At 39.8% G+C, this 24,136-nt stretch overlaps 3 protein-coding genes across 3 annotated transcripts in view; 1 reads left to right on the top strand and 2 right to left on the bottom strand.

Moving 5' to 3' along the window:
- Positions 1-13,044, bottom strand: part of OPN3 (opsin 3) — a 33,817-nt gene extending 20,773 nt beyond the window's left edge. The window contains exon 1 of the mRNA XM_033099618.1: positions 12,560-13,044. Within this exon, the coding sequence (XP_032955509.1) occupies positions 12,560-12,932 (373 nt within the window). The 5' untranslated portion in view covers positions 12,933-13,044. The remainder of the gene's footprint in view (positions 1-12,559) is intronic.
- Positions 5,585-8,685, bottom strand: CHML (CHM like Rab escort protein). Its single transcript, XM_033099617.1, has one exon. It carries the CDS (start codon positions 8,394-8,396, stop codon positions 6,477-6,479), a length of 1,920 nt encoding a protein of 639 aa, XP_032955508.1. The 5' UTR covers positions 8,397-8,685; the 3' UTR covers positions 5,585-6,476.
- Positions 13,045-20,655: 7,611 nt separating the features above from the next.
- WDR64 (WD repeat domain 64) overlaps positions 20,656-24,136 on the top strand; it is a 90,473-nt gene continuing 86,992 nt past the window's right edge. Inside the window, exon 1 of the mRNA XM_033099668.1 lies at positions 20,656-20,987. Coding sequence (XP_032955559.1) covers positions 20,843-20,987 — 145 coding nt within the window. The 5' untranslated portion in view covers positions 20,656-20,842. The remainder of the gene's footprint in view (positions 20,988-24,136) is intronic.

Here is a 24,136-nt window from a genome sequence, read left to right as displayed (position 1 = left end):
GACAGGCCAAGCAAGTCACCTAATTACTCCAAGTCACATTTATAAAATGGATATATGTAAATACCTGCCCTTTCTTACCTTACACAGTTGTCCTGAGGTTCATACAGTTGTAAGGAGAAAAAGCGGTATTCCTACAAATGCTGTAGCAGAACTGCTGTCATAATATTCATGTTGGAGTCACATTCTTTCCACTGAATCATTCAGCTTCCTTGTTCATGCCTTACAGAAAGCTGGAGGTATTGTGTCCCCTGCTGTTGAAATGTGAATACATTTGGGTGTTGTTAAAAGGATAAGGAGGATACTGGAAACAATGCCTCATTCTAATGAAGGTAAAAATACCAAAAGTTTTTTTTAATCTTCAGAGGAAGCAACTACCTCAATGAGGTAAGAGCATGACTTCTGTTTGTTCGGCCAAGAGGAAGGTAAATAAAAGTAATCAAGGTAACCATAATGTCTTGGTCTTAAAACTTGCATCTCTCTCTCCTTAGGATTTCTTTCTACTTCTCACTCCCCAGCTCTCAATGCCTGGGGTTTCCGGGACCCAGTCTCTTGTATACTCTCTTCATTCCTTCCCCCAGGCAAGGCAGAAAGATTCTGGTTAATGTCAGAAACTTCTTAATTAACTGAATGTTAGCTGAAATAGATTTCAGAAAGTATTACCTGATCTACCATTTAACATTTAAGCCACTTGTTCCAACTGTGGAATAAAAGGTTTTGGCACCCCTTTAAAGGAATACTGTGCATCACAAATCAGATTCTGTTTTTCTTTTGAGTGGAGGTGGTGGTAGTTACAAGGGGGAACATGGTGAATAGAAAATGTCTTAATTCTCATTAAGGTAAAAGGTATGTATGCCATCCAACAGGATGGTTCTCAGGTACAGAGGACCTGTCTTATTCGTGTTTCTATTTAATCCCTAAAACAATGCCAGTTCATAATCTGTGCACAGTTGATGGTCACCTGATGTTTATTGAATTCAGTCACCTTGATTTGGATCTCTCAGGCTGACAAGAAGAAAGGTCAGCAGCATCCTCAGTTCCCTGAGATCTGTCCTCAGCATGGGTCTCCCTGAAAATGCTCCTCAGACCCAAGCTTAGCCACGTCTAGGAATCCAAATCCAACCTGCATCCAAGACTCACAGATGAAGTGTATTCTTGAAGTTGGGGCCATATTTAACTATTATGCAATGTCTTCATGCTAATGTTCTGGAATGCATTAATATTATTTCTATTATTTCCACCTCTGGCTCTGAGGTTTCCATATTTAAAAAAAAAAAAAAAAAGTTTCACAATAGACCTTATTTCTTAATGCTGGGTAATTGAGAAAAGACATATAATCCATTCTGACCAAGAATGTCTCCAACCAAGAACTGTAAAACTTTTAGCAACATTTTTGGAGATTATCTTTTGAATTTAACATATATATATATATATATATCTTTTTTAATTTAAAGGAGAATTTTACAAGTTTCCAAGGAATCAATAATTTTCTCACCAATTCAGCAAACCATTATACCATTAATCTTTTATTTTTCATTGCACATCAGTATTTTACAGAAAAAAAATAAAGAACACCTTAATGTTAAACTCCAATTAATTACATTTTCTTCTGATCTTTTCAGTGTACATAAATATAATCAGCAAATACAATAATTTATGTTCCACTTTGAATCACATTTACACATTTTCCATACCATTTTACATATATAAGTATTATTCAATGCCTACATAAGTCTACGATAGCAATAGCAATATACAAAATTTACTTATCCATTTCCCTATTATTGGGTGTTTTATTTTTTTAACTTGAATAGAAGGAACTATTAGAAATATCTTTGTACAAGTAGTTTTCTTCTTTTCAATATTTTCCTGAGCATATGCTACTCAAAGTGAATTAAATCTATCAAAAGATAGATTGGTTATAGTTCTTACTATATTTTTCTAAATAATTCTTTAAAAAACTACTAATATAGCAATGCTACTGGTTATGAGGACACATGCAATTGAAACATTTTTGCTAATAGCATGGACTAGGTCAAAGTTGTTACAATTAGCATTTTTAACATTAGGAAATCTAAGTATCATTGTAAGATTTTGCTTTCATTTGTATTTTCTCATTTATACCAATCCTTTATAAATTTGCCTAGCAAAGAATAGAAAATTTTGTGGACTTGCATCTACCTTTTAAAAAAACAGTAAGCATTTTATCCAGGTGTAAAGCAAAGTAGCTTTTTAAAATCCCATCTCTTCTTCTTTTGTGTTCTTCCTATTCAGTATATTCTTTTCATTTTTCTTTTAGTTAATCTCATCTACCTTGTCGGTTTTTCACTAACATAAAGTTTCCTTTGTACCATTATTGGAATTGTAGTCTTTTAATTTTTACCTTTATACTTAACATTTTAACTGATCTGGAATAAACTGTATCATATATAAAGTAGATCTAATTTCTTTTTTCATACTGACCTCCAGCTGGTCTTTCCATCGACAATTATATACTTACTTCTTTGCAACAGGCTTATTAGTCTTAACTACAGTTCTTACTCAGTACCATAGTATATTTAGAAAGGTTGCTTAATAGCAATGTTTTAAGGATGTGAAGTGCAAGACTACCATTTTTTCCCCTAAGTTAAAAAGACAGCTTTGATTGCTTATTTTTCTAAATAATTTATCACAATTCTGTCAAAATATCTAAAGCATCCAGCTGCAATGTTAAGTGGAAGTATAGTAAATCTACATATGTCACCTACTGATATTCTTTTGGACATACTTTCATATACATTAATTTAATCCTCAGAATAATTCAGTGATTATTTCTATTTTATAGATGATGAAACGAAAGCTAGGAGCCATTTTCCCAAGATTATGCAACTAGTAAGTAGTCAAAGACTATAATTTTGGTTTTCAGATTCCCTATTTACTTTTTTCCCATTACACTAGGATGTAGTTCCTTCAATCTGATCTGCTCTTATATAAGTATCTTTCTTAATTTATTCCAATATAGTTGCATAAGTTTCTTTGAATGGCTCATACATATTAATACTCAAACACTTCCTAAATTGTCACCACTGGAATCTAGAAATAAGACTGATTTTAAAAATTGTATTTCCTGCAATTTCCTGACTTAACCTTTTATTGTCAGTGCGTACAGGCCAAGGTCATCCATGGTCTGTGCCCTGCCCAGGGCCACTTGGTATGAGCTATAAAGAGATCTGCACGTGGTTGCTGCTTGTGCTGGGCTTAGCAGTACCTGGAAGAGGCTAAATTGCAAACTGAGGCTGGATACTGCTAGTGCTGGGCTTAGGGGTGCTTATAAAAAAGTACAAAGCATGCCAAGGCCAGACGCTGCTTGTTTGGAGTTTGTGAACTTTTGAGAGATTTTAGGAAAATCTGAAGTATGAGCCAAGACAGGACGTTTGTATGGACAAGCCACTGGAAGTGGCCTGGGTGGCCCACAAATTGGGGCAATGGGTCGCAGGGAATCACCAGGGTGGGGCAAATGGTGTTAGCTAGGTTGATGGAGACTCAGATATGGTGCCCAGGCTAGTTGGGGAGAGGTCACAACCAAGGAACAATGGCTTCTGCCAGCACTTTTGTCTGGAGGGAGCTGCCCCTCCAGCCCTTACCCTACAGCCAGACAATTCAGTTCCACCTTGTAGGTCCTGGTGCCTTTTGAGCTGCGGCCCCAGCACTGAAGCTCAGAGAGAAAAAGTCCGTCAGCAGTAAGTCCATGTGTGGGCCCTTTAAAAAGAGGAACTCCTGGGACACCAGCTGCCTTCCATCTCACTCAGCCACAATCTCCACTGGGTTTCACAGCCAGAAGTTATGGGGACTTTTCTCCCTGGCACTGGAACCCTGGTGTGGGGCTGCGATGCCTCCCTCCCCAGAGCGGACTTCCGCAGCTGAGATATCCCACCCCATTCTTAACTGCCACACATAGATGTGGGACCAGCCTATTCCGTGTTTATGCTCCTCCTGCCAGTCTCCACGTGGCTTCTTCTGTATGTCCTTAGTTGTAGGGCTTTGGTTCAGCTAGATGTCAGGCGATTCTGTGATGGCTGTTCTGTAGTTTAGTTGTGATTTTGATGTGGTCATGGAGGAGGCGAGAACAGCATTTACCTACTCTGCCACTCTCACAGGAAGCTTCTCCCATAATATTCTTAATGCTTTTAATTGGTTATCACTTTTCTCATTTCTAATTTATTTTGCATTCAAGTTAAGAAAGTAATATATTCACTTTGTTAGTTTTTAAAACCACCCTTATATTTGGCTAGTTTAACACATTTTTCCTGTTTCCATTATGTTTGGCTCTCCCATCTTTTGCAACTTCTTTGTTCCTTTTCTTAAATTCTTAAGACTAGTGTATTGAAATTGAAGTTTTTTAAATAGGTATGGATTATCTTCACCTCCACTTTCTTTATCATCTTAAATTCTTTTTCATTTTAATGACTAATTTTTAGGTCTATTTCAGGCATTTTTGCTGGATTTAAACTTTAGGATCCACTCAATACCACTTTGCTATATTGAAAAAAAGTATATAGTATATATCTCAAATACACACACACACACACACACACACACAAACACACACACACCAATTCACGACTTCTCTATTTTTAGTAAGGTGTAAATTACTTAAATCTTTCTTGTTTCCTTTTCCTCACATATGGAAGAGCAATAAAAGATTATTCAGAGTATATTTTGCCCTAGTAACATCTGTATTTTTATAACACGATGTTCACATCAAAGGGTACATTATTAAAAAGCCTTATTTTGTGAAAAGTTAGCCAAATTCTGCTTCATGAGCTCTAAGACCTAATAGCTCTAAGCTATTATTTATTTTCAATTACTCTTAATCTTAACATATCTCTGATTCAATAAAGTGCGAGACCAATTTCTGTATACTTTTCTTCACCTTCAACACTAGACTGGTTTTCATGAGCATTTTTCCTCCTCTAGTACCCACACTCTTCCAACAGTTAATGTTAATGGAAAGATTTTGAAATCATGAAAGCCTGGATTCCAGTGTTGTCTCTTCCACATATCAGACTCTGAGCAAATTACTGTCTTTATTACCGCTTTGAAAATGTGTTCAACAACATCTGCCTCATCGGGTTGTTGAGAGTCTGTAATGAGAGAGCACAGTGAGTGCCCAGCAGGTAGTAAGTCAATGCTCTGTTCCAGAACAAGAACTGCCACTGAACAGTTCTTTTCCTACAAGATTACCATTCTCTGAGAAATGGGAACAGGGGACTGAAAGGGAAGGGAGTTTGCCCCTTCTGACAGCTCCACAGGCTTTCAACACTGGAGTAACAACAGCTTTATGGCTTCTGGTGGTTTTGTGAAAAACAAGTATTTCTATCCTCTAGATAACAGCCAAGAGGCAGAAGCAATTATGGAGGTGGTGACCTCACTATTTGTGGGGCGGGACACAACCGAAGGGACATGATAAAGCCTCCTCTGATTCACTCCCATCGATTGTAGTTAGCGCTGCTAATTACAGAGGTAGAGCCAACAAGTGGAATGTTCATTCTCACTGAGAAACCTCGGGCAAACAATCCCAGGTTAAAAACAACTCACTTGGTTTCTCCTTGAAATTTCACAACAGTCAGTATGAAGTATCTGTTTCCTGGAGCAATTTATTTTTTTCTCTTGTCCTGAGTTACTTGTTGGAAATTCTTTTCTTTCAGGTGACAGATATGGGTTCTGTAAAAATTTTCTGAAGTATTAAATCAGAACCAATATTATTCCCTAGACTTTTTTTGGACTGAACCTCCAAAGAATGAGCTCTTCAACAACTAACTGAAGATTGTGTGGTGACATTGCCTCATTGGTTACAAGGGTCAAGCAGGAGAATTAAACCACAAGACTTATTGTAAACATCATACCTTCACAAATAAAGGATCATGTAAAGCTAACCTTTTAATTAGACAAATGTATTTTATCGTATTGGCATTTGCATTAATTGCTATTGCTAGCATGTATATGTTTATATTATATACAAAAGGCCCACATAATTTACTCTGTGTTTTATTCAGAAGTGGTAGCAACTATAACAACTGCAAAGTAAAATATTCCTTAGATATTGTCATTGTCACAATAAAATCTGAAGGTCATTAGCAGACACAATATTACCTTCCTTTAAGCACAGTTGCTAATGTGGAATCCTCACATACATATCAATACTAAAATAAAGCTAACCTGTTTAAGATTCTGGATTATGGAGTATATTCTGAAACAAAGTCCAATAACCAATAAATCAGTTACTGATAGGTTAACAAAGACATCCATGACTGAATGTCTCAAACAGAATTAAAAACATCTGCATAGCACTCATCATATAACCACTTCTAATTAATCATCTAAGAAACGGTCGTTTCAATGAGAATATTCTGATTCTAGGATGGAGACCCAAAGTAGCATTTCCAATTTGCTTTTTTCTAATCTTGAAGGTGCTTCCCTGGGCTTTCTAGGTTTTTGCTTCATTCAGCGGATTCTAGTTTGGCCATTATTATATTATTGGTTCCAGGAGCCTCTGGTTGCTTATCATCACCATCAAAGACAATGTCTTCTGGATTTGGAGGTGGGGGGCAGAATTCTTCACCTGGAAAGATCTCCTGGAAAAGTGTTTCAGCTTGCTTGACTGCATGCTCATTTCCTAGTCCACAGTCAGGCCCAGAGCAGACATACACATTGGAAGGTAAGCCACTATATGAGCTTCTGCTGACTCCTGAGGAATCTCTCATATTAAAATAGAGAGCCCACAAGACTCTTGGCTTTGTAAGTTCTTTATCTATTTCAGTTTCAGCATATGGGGTGAACAATTTGTTTACCACTGATTCTAAGTCTTCTCTTGCTGTTTTAGAAGACGAACAGGTCAGATGTATCAGATAGGTGTCTTTCATACATGTCATGGTTGAAGAACATAATTCAGTGACCCGAACAGCACACATGCCGGGTTCTACTGGAGGCACTATCAAAATGGAAATCTGCTGATCTGAATCTGTCTTTAGTACAGACTGATCTGTAATGAGCACTGCCCTGGAGATCTGCCTGTACTGCACATTTGAGCATGTTTCCTCAGAAAGGTAACTATCCTCCACAATAAAATACTTAGCATTTATTCTTTGACCAACGTGATCTATAATTGCTTTGCATCTGCCAGATTCTTTGTCAACTACAAGGCATTGTACTTTATGGCGAAGACAATAGATTCCACCAAAAACTGCACACATCCTGCAGAAACACTGGGGAATTTCCCCTTGGCCATACAAGGGAAATAAAAACGGAGTGTTGCCGAACCGTCCAAGACACTGAAGAAAGTTTTTTGTTGCTCTAAGGCCATCTATTGTAGTACAGGATGACTCTGTCATTGCAATTGAGTGTAGTACAAAATGCTGAAGGTTGGGGGTTAATTTTTTAGTTTTTAAGTACTCTGAAAATGAACACTGTATGAAATCTTGGTATTCATCGGGATGTTGTTCATAGTCTAAACAAAATGTAAGAAACTTCATTAGCATCCTCTTTTCAACCATAGTGAGTTCTTTGCTATTAAATACATCTGCTCTGGAACAAGGCACCTGTTCTACTTTTCCTTCTCGAAATGTAAGAATCCTAGTGACATTTTTAAATTCAGCATAACGACTAACATTTGATTTGATTAAAAGATCAATTAGCAGTCCTTGAGAATATAGCAGCTTTGATACTAAGTCAATATTAAACTTTCTGCCTTCTTTAACTATTTGAGAGTAAGTAATCCTATTTCTCTTTGGTCGATCAGTGTTGTCTTCCACTATAGGTTTGTTTTCATCTTTATCTCCTCCTGCAATGGTGTGCATACAAGTTTTATCTCCACAATATTTTTCTTTCACCTGAGTTTCCTCTATCCCAGTTACTTCTAGTAAAATCTCTCCATCAGTTTTTGGAGTGTCTTTGACAGACATTCCGTAGCTCGTACCATATAATGAGTGTGTTTCTTCAGACAAGCATGCAGAATCCAGAGGTTTAGTAAGGGTACCAGATGCTACCAAGGAAGGATTTTTCTGCAGACGATCAATCTCTTCAATATTGTCATCCATGTCCTGACTGGCGTAACAAAACACTTCTGTGTGTTGAATGGTTTCATCCTTCCTATGAAGAGTGATGGCTTCTTCTGTTTCGTGAATCAGATCTTGCCATGTAGTAGTACTTTTGTCCCCAATGTCACTGTTTTGCTGATACTCCTTCAACCAGGAGAGCAATCCTGAAAAGGTGAAGCTAGCCCAGTTTCCTCCATAATAACTTCTTGAATCAACATGCAGAACCCTCTGACCACTTCTTGAACATGCAGCTGCAAGGATGGATTCAGGCAAACCTGTCCCTATAATAACCACATCAAACTCTGTAGGGAGACTGTCTGCCATCCTGAGAGGTAAAGTGTCTCGTGATGACTGCCGATGAAAGAAATGTGTATGAATCTAGGCTGAGGGCTCAGAAGAGGTGTGAATATGCTGAAATAAAATCTCTCTTTGTGATGTTCCAGTTCATCCCAGAAGTATCGAGGTTGCAGGTCCTAGCTGTACTGTTACCCCTTTTTAGTGTTTTGTTTTTGTTTTATTCCTTATAGATCAGTAGCACAAAAACATGATAAAGTACATCTAATCACATTTGAGAATACTAAAGCGGATGTGTAGTTTTCATTTCTGCATTTCATCTTAGCAGTAAATGTCAAAATGCATTACATATGCATTTGTGACTGGAACTCTTCTCTGAAAGAAGAAAATTCAAGAAATAATACAGTTGTAAACAAGATTAAGAGAAACATAATTTCATGCAACAGCGATTACAATCCATTGAAGCCTGACTTATTAGGACATAAGCTACTACTAAAGCAAGTCATTAAATGCTTTCTCACATATTTTCTAATTTCTTCAAAATTAACAATAGAGATATACTCCCCTCAAATCAGGCAATTCAATAATGAAGGATATAATAATGTCCCACCAAAACAAAGAACATAATGCCATTCTATAACTTCTGCTTTTAAGAAAACTAATATGTGAATAAAACTATACCCAAACGTGAGCTTAGACTATAGAAATGTGTAGCTCTGCTGTGTTTATGGAAACAGACTATATACGATGCGCACGCTGTTATGAGGAGAAATGTTTTGTGCCCAGTACCATCTGTGGGTGATTCCAGAACAGTTGAATAGAAGACTTTCCCACACCTCACTCACCACTAGGATCTCGTGGTGGCAACATGGGGCTATTTCAACTGAATTAACACATCAGTTTATTATAAAAGGATTAATTCAGTAAAAGAATAAGTCTACTGAAGGGAAAATGTATTTATAATAAATCTTTATGTGAGTATACATACGTACAGATATGTATTTTTAGGTATAAAAATTCTGGATTCAAATGTTAAAATATATTAACAAAAATAACACCTACTTCTAACATTTGAATAGGCTGACCTGCATTTTGACAGATTCACTCTGTAACCCTAAATCTCTGTGTCCCAATATAAAGATCTGTCTAAACATCTTCTGCCAAGAATAACATGTTTGCTGTTCTTGTTTTTGAAGGGGTAGGAGGTGGTACTTAAGAAAGGCCTATCACTGCTTATATTCCATGTGCAGAACATCTGTGTGGTGCTAGGTTTGGCCAGAGGTGGAGCAGCCAAGGGGGTAAAAGGCACACTCACCTGGAAGTCTGTAGGTTAAAGCACTACACACACCATACGCTAGGGGGCCCTGCTATTATCCATCACTGCAAAGTAAGAGACTTCTTTGAGCTTTGATTCTCCCCACTATTAAACTTACTGAAATCTAGACCATTACAAACTGGGCCTGCCTAGGCTAAGATGACTAATTATCTTGGACATTTGTAAAACAAGCCATTCCATCAAAACTTAGATTAAATTGACTAGTTCAATGAAGTGACTGGTCAGTTTAAGTGACATGGCTATCTTAACAGTCCTATATAGTCAAAGTCTCTGCCTCAAGAATATCTGGGAGTCCACTTGTTTTCAGCATTCCGTGAGAAACCAGAAATTGAACAGAATGAAGTGGTTGCCTGGCCTACTCATGTATGTATGTAAGTGTGTCTGAATTACTTATTCTGCCTTCTTCCAGGAGGGTGTGCAGAGGAAGACAGAACCCATTAGGGTATAAGAGGTGTAACCACAGTATGTGCTTTTTCTTGGCTTACAAAAGGGATAGAGCTGGGGATGAGAGTAAGAGAAGAGGATAGAAGACATAAGTGCTAAAACCAGGAACCTTTTAATCGACAACTATCAAAGGAATCCTCAAAATACACAGCAAGTAGGCAAGGCAATCTTAAAAATGATTTAGTCAATTATCCCATAATAGAGATATTATGATGGCTGAAGGGCTTAAGTGATGGGGAAGTCCCCACAATGGTTTTAGCCACAAGATCAAGAGTAGGAGCCACTCTCCTGCCATCAGGCCAGTGGTCTTTCCACGTGATAGGGCAGCCTCTCCAGAGGCCTCTGGAGCAAGCAGCCACTTTTGGCATTTTTATTTCCTCTCATGGTTGGTTAGATCTTGCTCAAGGATGACAAAGGGGAAAGCACCCCCTTTTTCTTTATCTTTAACTTTTATCTAAAAGCACAATCCTTAGAATTGACTTCAAAGAAATTCTTAATCTTTGCTGAGAATGTTTTAAACCATCCTAATCCCACTATTGACTTGTCTCCGAGGGTTTAAACAAGTCTCTTGATCTCTTACCCCAGCGTTTCCATTTCTAATTAAAATGCAGAGATAGTCACGGTTGAAACATTAACTAAATGTCCAGATAAACAGAGCAGTGGTCAGGGAAAATACCATGTGGTGAATATTTCTAGTAGTCTTAGATTATCCCTTCTGATCGGGATGGGATCTGAGTAGGGATGATGGAAGGAAAAAGGGTGGAAGAGACAAGAAGACACAGCAAGGTGGGGTCACAGAGGGAAGAGATGAGGAAGAGACTGAAAGTTGCTACAATAAAGAACTCAATATATACCCTTGTTTTCAAACTCCCATGCAGAGTTAAGATAGAAATAGAATTCCCCAGCACAGAAAGAGCACTTCTTAGAAATAAGGACTTTCACGTCTGTGACCAAACACCTCTTGTTCATCCTTGGGAGCATTATTGATGACACTTTAGGCTTGAGCTTGAATCACTCTCTTTAAAGCTCAGCCCTGCTTAAAAAAAATTGCCTGATAGGTATTTTAAATTAATATACAGTGTAATCACATAACCATCTATATCACTGCCTACATATACTTACAGCCCTCTACCAAGTTTCAAATCTTCATACAAATGAAATTCTCAGATTAATGCTTATTGGGGAGGGTAAAGGTAGTATTAGAATATTAGAATGATTGAGGAAATCAAACAAATGAAATCATGGTATCTATGGCTTTTTTGTTTCCTTCAAAATATCAAAAAATGAATCATTACAAATATAATCTTCCAGTTTGTCATAACATATGAGGTTGGTAAACAAGGAAATTTTGATAACGTTACAAAGATTTTGTTCTCAAAAACCTGCCAAAAGCAGTAAAAAAATTATCAACGGATTTCAGGATTTAAAAAAAAGAAAGCTTTAACACCTGAGAAACACACATTTCTATTTCAAATCTTCGTACAAATTAAATTCTGGAGCACACATAAAAAGATCATTTCTTTCCTGAACTTAGAAAATCACATCTTCATTGATATGCTGATGGATCCATCTTTCAAGTCTCAGTGAGACTTAAACCTTTGGTAAGGATTAGGAATACTGTTGAAATAAATCTTTAAAAATCAAGTTCTACTTCAATGAAATCTACTGGCTGTACAGCTAATTTTTTGTTCATCTGAGTTGAGATTCTGAGTTATTTGTAATCTCACTTTGGATTTTGATGTGCTGGAACCCCTAAGAAGGAAAATATAGTAAAAATAGCTTATCAGGCTCAAGTCAATTTGCATACTGACGACCCGAATGATCTCAATTCCTAGGAAGCATTCAAAAGTGTACAGTTGCTAATGAGCGAATTACACATTGCTGCTACTCTGTTAGGTTTCTACCCTCTCGTTTTAGGAAACAAACAGTATATAAAATCTCGTCTCATCACCCTCTACAACTTTCAGGAGTTCATCACTTTTGTTCTTGATTTTCTGACTCTCTAGTGCCTCGTTTCATTCCTCAAAGTGTAAAAGCCAACGTCTCGTGCCCTGTTGAATTACAGGGATGCAAACATAAAAGAGACAAGAGGGCCAGTGGCTGGACAGAGTTATGAAGGAGCTGGGGCTGATGACAGACGGGCTGAGGTGTCGGGTCCGCGTGGGTGTAGATCAGTGACCACAGGGGCGGAGTCGAGGTCAGCGTGGGGCAGTTAGAACTGAGGGAAGAAGGAACGCCATGCAGCTTGGGATCTAGGAGCGGGAGGGGAGGCGCAGCCGGAGCAGGGCGGTAGCGGGGGTGAGGTGAGGTTGGCTGGGTGGCAGGAGGAAGCGCAGAGACAGACGATGGCAATGCAGGGAATGGGAAATTGGCAGAGGACAGAGGGGTGCTTTCTCCTTCCGGCTCAACTCACCGAAGAGGCTGCTGCTAAACCCGTCCCACACGCAGCCCACGGAGTCCCAGACCCAGCCGTTCCGCAGGCAGGACACGAAGGTAAAGGTGACCCCGAAGAGGGACACCAGCAGGTCGCTGAGGCTGATGTTGACCAGGAAGAGGTGGATGGGAGTGCGGAGCTGCTGGAACTTGTAGTAAAGGACGAGCACCAGCAGGTTGTTGCCGACGCCCAGCAGCCCAATGGAGCCGAGCAGCAGCGCCAGGCGCTCGTAGGTGCCCGGGCTGAAGAGCGGGCCGGGGCTCAGCGTCGCCGCCAGCGCTGGCCGCTCGGCGCCCGCGGGCCCGCCGCTCTCCCACAGGCCCTGGCAGCCGTCGCACTTCCCCGGGAACATGGCCCCGCGCGCTCGGCGGGAGGCGCTCAGCGTTGGGTTCGGCCCGGGGCGTGCCGGGCACTGGGAGGGGCGCGGGCTCTGCCGCCGGCTCTGGCCATTGTGCGCGCTGGCACCGCCCTCCCCACCGCCCCTTCCGTCCGGCGCGGCCTCGTAGCCACGCCTCCTCCCCGTGGGCGCGTTCCCGCCGCTCCCCGGCCCGCAGCGCGCCCCCGTCGCCACGCCCCCCGCGCCCCTCGTCGCCACACCCCCCAGCGCGCGCTCGTGGCCACGTGGTCGCGTACTTGCCCCGCTTTTCCCGCCTCACGTCGCCAGGTCCCATCCGCTCCTGCCCCTGCAGGCGCCCGGGCGGACAAAGCAGCCGGGAGGCGAATCAACCGCAGCGGCTTCTCACACCCTGTCTCTCCCTCACCCAACTTGAAAGTATCACGTGCATTCACTCACTTACGCATTGGCTCATTCATAGACATTCATGAGTGCCTGTGCCTGCCCTGTGCTAAGGTGGTGATGGGATAAGGGACTCCCACCATAGGCTTCTCTCCTTCCCAGGAAGCGAGCCCACAACGCCACTCCCATCTCACACACAGCGGAAGCCCCCGGCTGGACCCCGAGGGCTGCCAACGTGGTCCTTCCTGGCCTGCTCTGAAGTAGCTGTAGAGACATCCTGTTGCCGAGGCCTGCCACAGCCCAGGCTGGCAGTGACTGCCCAGGCGGTGCCCTCAGAGCTTCAGCCTAAATCTAGCAGAGGTAGATCCTATATTTAGAACAGCACGCTTTTCCCCAGTAGCAATGAAAATATAGTACAAGTCAAATATAGGTTGTGAACGTCATCACTCTCTGCAAGAGCTGCACCTCTGTCTCTGCACAATCAGCCCCTAAACAAGGCCCCGCAGAAGGACCACAGCCCTGAGCCAGACCTGCAATCTGTCCTGGGCTCTGGTGACTAGCACAGTGGATGGAAGAGCAAAGGAATTGCCCTCCATGAGGGCGTTTATCCCTCTTACCTCTGTTTAGAAGGACCAGGAAAGAATGACTAGCTTCAATGAAGCTATTCCAAATCCAAATCCCAATCCATTCCAAATCCCCTGGTAATGGAATCTTGTCTTCAGATCAGGGTCAGCTCTCCACCCTGGTGCATTGAACAATAACTGAGAAGCAGTGAGCTCTGCCCTCAAAACCTTGATTTGTCTCTAAGCCTTCCAAAGTGGATTTGTCATCTATGAGACTAGCACACCACACACTCTTTAAAAAACTCATTTAATTGTATATATTAGGTTTATGCAACCATTTAATAAGCTCTGTATGTTTAATGTCCACTGTTTTTTCAACATAGTGCCTAGTCTACAGTAAGTTCACAATAAATACTAGTTGAATGAATGAATAAAGACATGCTACATTTTTTCCTAAAGTATTCTTTCATTCATTCATTCATTCATTAACTCATTCATTCATTTATTCTTTGGTGCTGAGCCCCTGCCCTCTTAAAGCTTACATTCTGGTGGTGTTGGGAGAGTGGCCAATAACCAAATAAATACTTACGTAGTGTGTCAGATGCAGATATGTTCTGTAAAGAAAAATAAAGCAGAGAAACGGTATAGGGGAGGGAGGGAAGAGGTTGTTATTTTGTACAAGGTGGTCACAGATAGCCTCACCGAGTACCGGCAGGCACAGGGTGGGACCATGGAGTGGGACTGCACTTGGCATGTTGGAGGGAAAACAAGGAAACTAATGTGGCTGGACTGAGAATTAAGAAATGAGGTCAGAGAGGTGGGTGATTAGTGATTGGCCAGATCATTCAGGGCCTTGCTATTTTAATAAAAGGAATAGGCTTTTACTCATAGTCCAAGGCAACACCTATATGCGAGTAATAATAGCAGTGAAGAAAAAGAGGAATAAGATGCTTTTGGCAAATGTGTACAAATTTTGATACAGTCACTTTTGCAATACCATTAATTGTTAAGTATATTTATTATACTTGACAGCAATAGGCAATGTTACCACAAACATGATTTATTTTTTCATGTCAATAATGAGACATATTTTTTTTTATTATTTTCAGAATTACATTAATGATAGGATGATGACAAAATACTACAACCTAAAAAGCAAGTGCAGCCCTGGCATAAGGACAGACATATAGACCAATGGAATCAAACAGAGAGTCAACATATAAGCCTTCACGGGTATGGTCAATTGATTTTCAAGAAGGAAGGGAAGACCAGTCAGTGGGGAAAAGGTAGTCTTTTCAACAAATGGTGCCAGGAAAACTGAATATCCACATGCAAAAGAATAAAGTTGGACCCTTATCTTACATTGTATACACAAAATTAACTGCAAAAGGATCCAAGAGCTAAACTTAAACTCTAGAACTCTTAGAACTCTATGTTTTCTAAACATAGAGGAAAATTCTTCATGGCATTGGATTTGGCAATGATTTCTTGTATATAACACCAAAGACAGAGACACCAGAAGAAAAAACTAAATAAATTGGATTTCATAAAAATTAAAAACTTTTGTGCACCAAAAGACACAATCAAGACAGTGAAAAGACAACTCATAAAATGGGAAAAATATTTTCAAATCATATATCTGGTAAGAGATTAATATCCAGAATATATAAATCATTTCTAAAACCCAACAACACAAAACAAATAACCCAATTCAAAAATAGGTAAAGGACTTGAATAAACATTTCTATAAACATATACAAATGGCCAATAAGCAAATAAAAAGACATTCACTATCTTAGTCATTAGGGAAATGCAAATCAAAATCAGAATCAAATACTACTTCACACCTACTAGGATGGCTATTATCAAAAAAATTACAAACAAAAACAAAAAAGGAAAAAAGTGTTGACAAGGAGGTGGAGAAATTAGAGCCCTGGTGTACTGCTGGAAAACAGTTTAGCAGTTTCTCAAAAAGTTAAGCATAGAATTTTCATATGATCCAGCAATTCTGCTCCTGAGTATATAACCAAAAGAATTGAAAGCATAGACTCAAACAGATATTTGTACACCAATGTTCACAGCAGCATTTTTCACAATCGCCAAAAGAAGCAAATAACTCAAATATCCACCAACAGATAAGTGGATAAACAAAATGTGGTATATAGACATACAATGGAATATTATTCAGTCCTAGAAAGGAACGAAATTCTAGTACATGCTAGAACATGAATGAATCTTGAAAACATTGTTATGTGAAATAAGCCAGACACAAAAGGATAAATATTGTATAATTCCACTTATATGATATACCTATAATAGGGAAATTCATAGATCCAGAAAGTAGAATAGTAGTTACCAAGGGCTGAGGGGAAAGGAGGAATGAGAGATGGTGGTTTACGAGGTACAGAGCTTCAGTTTGGGATAATGCAAAAGTTCTGGAAATAAATAGTGGTGATGGTTGCACAGTATTGTGAATGTATTTAATGCCAGTGAATTGTACACAGAAAAATGATTTATAAAGATAAATTTTACATTATGTATATTTCACCATAAAGAAAAGTACATTCAAGCAAAAAGTTACTTTACTCTCCCATTACTCATTTCAAAGGTCTTCTTTCCACTTGTTCTGTACTGTCCATGGACAACATTTTGTCAGGTCTCAAAGGCTTTCTGGTTACTTTCAGTTAACATGCATTTATACCTACTGCCTCCACATGCCTTCTTCCCGCTCCCTCTTTAATCCATCATTCCACTGAGAGCTTTTCTCAAAGTCACCATAATCCAACAGTTAATCTTCAGTCCTCACCTTACGTCGCTCAGCAGTATTGGGAAGTTTATCACTCCTTTGTATTTTAATGCTTATCTGTCAATATTTCAGCATGTAGCTCCAAAATATAGCATTACATAAACAGCAATGTAACATAAATTATAATTATCACATCTAAAATAATAAACAGTAATTTCTCAATATCATCAGATATCTAGTTGGTGTTCCAATTTCCAAATGTCTCATAAATGTAATTATTTCTCAGTTTGGTTGAGTCAGGATCTAACTGTCCACACACTATGACTGGTTGGTGCATTTTTAAAGCTCTTTTTAATCTATTTCTTTTTAGTTCCTATGCAATTTCTTCTAATTCTTTTTTCCTCCTATGCAATTTATTTATTGAATCAGTTGAATTGTTCACCCAACATCATCTTCCTTTTCAAACCACTTTCTTCTCTTGGCTTCTGAGACAGTCCTTTCTCGTGGTTCTCCTCTTACCTCACTGCCACTCCTCTTATTTCTGTCAGTGGTTCTTCCTGATCACTCTGACCTGAGCACTGGCATGTTCAGGTTTGGTCCTTAGCTTTTTTTCCTTCTTCATCTACATTGATCCTAGGTGATGTCATCTAGTCCAATAGCTTTACATACGAGCACCCCTAAATGCTGATGATTCTCAGGCTCTTCCTGAACTCTACACTCTTACATCTGGTTATTCAACATCCACAACTGCTTCTCTAAGCGACATCTCAAACTTAACATATCCCAAATTGAATTTTTCATTCCTCCTCAAAATCTGCTCCTCCAACAGACTTCCTCCCCCAAAGTAAATGACAACTCTCTCCTTTCAGTTTCTTGAGGATGGAATAGTGGTTATCCTGGATCCTTCTCTTGTTCTCACACTCCCATCTAATCCCCCATTAGCAAATCCTGTCACATCTACCTTCACACAATCTGATCACTTAGCCCTACCTCCATCAGTAGTACCTGAATCTAAACTACTACCATCTAGTTGGTTTCCCAGCTCCTACCCTTACTCCCCTTCAGTTTATTTTCCACAAAGGAGCTGGAGCAGTCCTTTCCAAATGTAAGTCAGAATGTATCACTATTCTATTCAAAAATTTTCCATCTGACTCAGGGGAAAAGCCAAAGTCCTTCCAACTGCCTCTAAGGTTCTCCAGGACCTGACCCACCCCCCTGACCTCTGACCTTATCTCCCTGCCTCTCCCTAGTCACACAGCCTCTGTTGCTTCTCAGATGTGTCAAGCACACTTTGATCTCAGGACTTTACACACCTGTTGTTCCCTGAACAGTCTTCTACCATTTACACTTATGGCTTGTTACCTCCCTTCCCTCTGGTTTGTGTCCAAATGTCTTTGTGTTAATGAGAACTTCTCTGAGCTCCCTATCCCCTTTACTTTTATTTATCCTCCAACCCACGCTGTTACTCTTTTTTCTTTATGCATTTATTACCTTCCGACACATCATTTGCTATTTGTTTGTTTTTTTCCATTAGATTGCAAACTCAAGATGTTATTTTGTTCACTTTGTAACCTCAGTGCCTGAAACAGCACTTAACATGAATCAGGTGTTCAATAGACGTCATCAAAATGGCAGAGTGAGGTGAGCCTCTCTAAAGCTCCCCTGGAATTTACAACTAATCGAACAATAATAACTCCACAAAGGACTCCCTGCACAGCAGACAGGCAAGACAAAGAGGCCCACTACTGAATTTACCTAAAGGTGGGCAAATCGCACAAGCTGGGGAGGAGGGAAAGGAGAAGCGCGGAGACGAAGCCGCCACCCTAGCTCAGTGCTCCGAGCTCCCTGCATCCCGGAACTACTGCAGCTGCGGGAGAGGGAAGAACTCGGACTGCTAGGGCTCCGTTTATGGCCCACATGGCTGAGGGGGCAGCATACAACACGGCTGAACTCAATGCTCACGGCAGAGACCTCGGAGAAAAGACTGAGGGAAGAAGGCTGAAAACAATCAAAGAACAACATGAGCATTTTACGAAAGAGATTGAAATTTTAAAAAAGAACCAAACAGAATTTCTGGAGATTAAGAACTCAATAGAAGAAATTAATGAAATAACCAGCTTAGGTAGTAGAGTTGACCAGATGGAGGAAAGAATCAGTGACTTCAAAGATAGAAACCTGGAAATTACACAGATGGAAGAAGAAAGAGACTTGAGACTTAAAAGAAATTAAAGAACTCTGCAAGAACTTTCTGACTCCATCAGAAAGAGCAATATAAGAATAATGGGAATACCAGAAGGAGAAGAAAGAGAGAAGGGAACAGAGAATATATTCAAACAAATTGTTGATGAGAACTTCCCAAACCTGTGGACAGAACTGGATCCTCAAATCCAAGAAGCAAATGGAACACCTAATTACCTCAATCCCAACAGGCCTTCTCCAAGGCACATTGTACTGAAGCTGTCTAAAATCAACGACAAAGAAAGAATCCTCAAGGCAGCCAGGGAAAAGACGACGGTAACCTACAAAGGAAAACCCATCAGATTATCATCAGATTTTTCAGCAGAAACTCTACAAGCCAGGAGGGAGTGGAACCAAATATTCAAACTATTGAAAGAGAGAAATTATGAGCCAAGGATAATATATCCAGCAAAGATATCCTTTAGATATGAAGGAGGAATAAAGACCTTTCCAGACATACAGAAGCTGAGGGAATTTTCTAATACATGACCTGCACTACAAGAAATACTAAAGGAAGCTATTCAACCTCCATCAACAGGGACAATTTGTGGCAACCAAAACATAAAAAGGGGGAGAGTAAAGGCCTGAACCGGAATATAGGAATGGAGAAAGTCAGCGTGCTGAAGAAAATGGAATACTCTAAATATCAAACTTTCTTTTACATAAACTTAAGGGTAACCACTCAAAAAAAATCCAGAACTGAAATATATACTGTAAGAAAAGAAGAAACAGAGGGAAACATCATAGAATACCACCACACAGAAATAATAAATATTTGCTGAATGAATGAATGAATGGGTGAGTATAAGAATGTGCGCGTTAGAATTGTAGGAAAGATGGTCCTTCAGATGTCACTACTCAGCACTTTGAAAGCTTTAAAGGGAAAAGGAAAGGAACAAAAGAAGTTAGGGGATTTTTCTACATATGTAAAAATCTTACTTTGCTCTCCTAATAGTAGTCAGAAGGGGACACCAAGGGACATGCGTATAACTGAGGTACCCAGCAATGCCATCTGCTTCACCCCTGAGTGCAAGGTATGGCAGGTATTTTTAAAGATGGACTTCACCTATCTCACCCAAACCATAAGATCTGAACTCATTATTGGTAAAACATTAGACAACCTTTCCTTAAAGATTGGAGAGTGTTAAAGATCGGGAAACTTGATTCAATAGAAATTGGACTAAATGGTATTAGCGTGTTGGAAATTGCAATGAGAGGAAAAGAGATATGGAGAAAAGTCTCTTCTCCTTCCATGAACAACAGCTTGAAGAACTTACCTCTCATTCAAGAACTAACCCTTCCCCATTCCTGGCTCACTTTACTAGTTTAGCTGAAGGACAATGCATTGGGGAATAAGAGGCCTTTTTGTTCTTTATGACCTCTAAAAATAGCTTCATTTGGGATAGATATGACAAATGATGAAATACAATTCCGTCTGTAGAAGTTCATGTTTTCATATCTGGTACATCTGCAACAATGAATGTAAATGTTAACTCTCCACAGGGTCTTGAAGAAAGCTAACGGTTTAACGTGAGAGGAGATGTAGGGGGGAGAAAGTAATGCCCAGTTCCCTTTCTTGGTCTTTACCCATCATTCTTCCCTCTCTGGCAGTGCATACACGTGTGCACACACATACATACACAGCTTGTGGGAAAATAAAACTCAAGCTCCTCCTTATGAAGGAAGGCAGATGTTACAGGGATATTATGACGTAATGGAAGCCACATAAAGCATACTGGTAGCATTATGAGGTCAGGGTTGTACTGAAATGTTTGCCCATGTGAAATGCAGTAGACCGAAGTGAGCATTCCTGTCCACTACACGCTAGCGGCAGCTCTTCTGCCCCCAGAATGGGATTTTAAGGTCAAAGGAATGAGACCTATGGCAAAAATTGAGACAGCAGGAAGGCATTGTAACAACTGGAACGTTTCCCAAGTTGGAAAAATTTTTTTCTGTACTAAAAGATTCCCTGTGTCCCTATGGATATCAGGAACAAAAAGCATGCCAGCCTCGCACTTCAGATTGAGAATTTCAAGACAGCCCTGAATGGGTTTGAAAAATTGGTTGAACATGTAGTGGCGCAGAAAAAAGATGAAAGAGCAGGCTTGTTTATCCAAAAAGAAGGTAAGATCAGTGATTACAGGGCAGTTCGGTTGACTGTTGATTAGAACTAGGAAGTGTTTTAAGCCATCAGAGAGAAGCAACACCGCTTAAGAGCAAAGACACTGAATAGGGGGCCTGAGTCGTCGTTCTGACTCTGTCTGAATAACTAAGTGGTCTTGGGGACGGTTTTTTTCACTTGTCTGAACATTAATTGTCTCAAACATAAAATTAAGGGGTCGGATTAAATGACATCGAAGGGTTCTTCTGCGGGATCGACCACTTGATGGCTCACCGTGGGTTGATCTGGGAATCAGGAAGGAGCACACGTGCGGCCCCTGCCTTCTCTTTACTGAAGGGTGTGTGACATGAGACCATAAAGTTTTCATAAGCACGGCAAAGTTTCCTTTGAAACTTGGATTCACTGTCTGGGCCTCTCTCCATGTCTCCAGGCTGGAATGATTTTGAGCGTGCCAAAGAAGGGGGATGGGGCGGACCGTGGTCTGCCAGGACTAATAGCAGCAGAGATACCAACACAGAACTGAAGCATGTCACCATGGTCAGGGTTCCAGGGCAGGGGTGCTGTGCGCAGCTTCAGGGCGCTCAGGAAGCAGGGATAAGGAAGGTTTAGTGGCCGAGAACCAGACTAACAGTACAAATCCTGCTATGGCCAGGAAAGGAGCAGGGCCCATCTGACTGCAAAGGGGTCAGCATGGCCGGCACCTTATTGTGCCAGGCTGTATAGTCATCAGTGAGTGAAAAGATTGACTTTGGGTGTTTGAACCAACACTGGTATTATTTGAATAGTATCTTTAAGAATTTATAAGTCACTTTAATAAATATAATTGATTCTCATGACAATTCTAATAGACAAATATTACCATTATTGCTATTATCCCAATTTTATTTGTTTTTTAAAAAAGAGAGAGGTACAGCCAAATCATCTGCCCAAGTCACTCAATTTCTAAGTGTTAGAACTAAGATTCTGACCTTCTAGACATACTATTTAGATGACTATGAACTTGACTGAACTTTTGGAACCACTGAACACTTTCATTTTCCTTGTCGTTTTGTTTTACCTCTCTCTGTAATTGATTTTTCAAACGCTTACAACTTTTCCTGAATCCTCTACAGGATCTCAGCTCCTCTCAGCCCAGCTTCCAGATCATAAGAGAAAGCAAGGCCAAAAGACAAGAATTCTCTCCAACTCCCTTTCCTCCACTTCCAAATTACCCAAAGCAGCTCCTGTCCTTTCTTCCACCCCTCCTCCTGTGCAAGGCTATCACTTTGTTGCAACGATGTCAAAATCTCCTTTTTCACTGGCTTTGTCCTCTCAAACTAAAAATATACCCAGCTGTCCTGACCTTGACTTTCTCTTCCCTTTAGACTACCACTGTATGTCTTTCCTTTGCTTCTCCACCAATTTCCCCACAGTGTCACCACTTAGTTTTCAATCTACTCCAGTCTGGCTTCCCTTATCGGTTTGCTAAAAATGCTCTTACCACGGTATTTGATTCCCTAATATGGCTGACAAATTCAATAAACTGTTTCCATTTTCCAGCTTACTGGCCATTTCACTGCATTAACAGTTAATTGTCTCTGCTTCCAGAAACTTTCTCCTTCTGTGTCTCTCAAAATGCCACTCTCTTATTTTGCCCCTTTTCTCCGTCTTTCTTTGCCTCTTTTTTCTGAGCTTTGCCTGTGTTCTCTCTGTCTTGTAGCATAGACACCAACTACCTCGTCTCCTAAGTCAGGTATCTTGGTAAAACCTTTGACTATTTCATGGTATCTCATTTGGGTTATTACAACAGCCTCTTCATAGAATAGTCTGCTTGCCAAGAGTTACTTCCTTCCTCTATATTTCTGCTGAGAGTATTTCCTTTTAAAAAAATTGTTTTAAATGACCACATTCCTGGCTTATTAGCTCACCTCTAAAATCCATATAATACATTATAATAATTTGGCATCCAGGGCTATTCAGTCATGCCCCAATCTACCTTTCCAGTCTCAGCTCCTGGAACTTCTCTTCATGCACCTTCTGCTCTAACATGAAATTTTCAGCATCTCCAAGCACGTCATACTCTTAATGACTCTGATTTTGCATGTGTCACTCCCCCCTAGGGAGTACCTTTCCTCCCTTTTTTGTACCTCTAACCCTTGTTCATCTTTTGAGAACTTATTCGAATGTCATCTCTTTTTAGAACTTGCAAACTTTCCCCAAGCAAAGCCATCTTTAGCACTTAATGCGCTTTATTGCCATCTCAAGGAATTTACCTGCTGCACTTAACTGCTACAGTTGATATGTGTGTGTGTTCCTGCCCCTTCTCCTTCACCACTGAACTGTGAGTGCGTTGAAGGCTTTGTAACCCATGGCTAGCTAGGAGTTTGGTGTCCAGGAAATACGGTATTCCTTAAATGTGTGCTAAATGAACACGTTAACCTTGCTGTCATTTAGAAGCTTGTGATCACAAAGCCACACTGAAAAAATTTCCTTCATTTTATATATATATATATATATATATATATATGTATAATATTATATATAATATATAGAGAGAATATGTTATAGATATATAGATATATTTTATACAATATTATACCATATTGTAGTATACAGTATATTTTTTATATATAGTATAGATTTAATAAACACTAAGTACTGTAGATAAATGTCTTTCTATGACAGACAGACTGATCTGAAAGACTCGGAAGGGAGAAATGTAATCTTAACTTTCAGCAGACTGCTAATACTGACATACATTCACATTCATTTTTAATACTGGAATGTAGGGTCTGCCTCTCATTACAGGCAAGAAGCTAAGAACCGTAGAGAATGATTTTAATGAAACAATGTCTACCTCAAAAATGATATCAAGTACACTGCAGGAATTCATCCAAGCAATATTGCTCTTAAATCTCCTTGTCTTGATAGAATTAAAATCATCCCAGAAAAGGAAAGCCTCATCATCCTCATACAGTAGCATTTATAATGAGACACATATCTTGTATAGTCGGTGTGAATTTAAAACAGCAAGCGATCTGAATATCTCATAGGAAGTTTAAACTTAATATGATTAAGATGGAATGTTTATTTTCCCCAAAAACCATGGCCTTTCCTCTGTTTTGGTAAATCATACCAGCATCTGCCGAGTTTTAAAACCAGAAACCTGTGT

The sequence above is a fragment of the Rhinolophus ferrumequinum genome, chromosome 27, assembly GCF_004115265.2.
Source record: "Rhinolophus ferrumequinum isolate MPI-CBG mRhiFer1 chromosome 27, mRhiFer1_v1.p, whole genome shotgun sequence".
Classification (NCBI taxonomy): domain Eukaryota; kingdom Metazoa; phylum Chordata; class Mammalia; order Chiroptera; family Rhinolophidae; genus Rhinolophus; species Rhinolophus ferrumequinum.
Note: the sequence above shows the minus strand (reverse complement) of the source record. Positions and strands in the feature narration are given on the sequence as shown.

Excerpts from the sequence above, each read along its gene's own strand:
- CHML (XM_033099617.1), bottom strand. The coding sequence starts at position 8,396 with ATGGCAGACAGTCTCCCTACAGAGTTTGATGTGGTTATTATAGGGACA.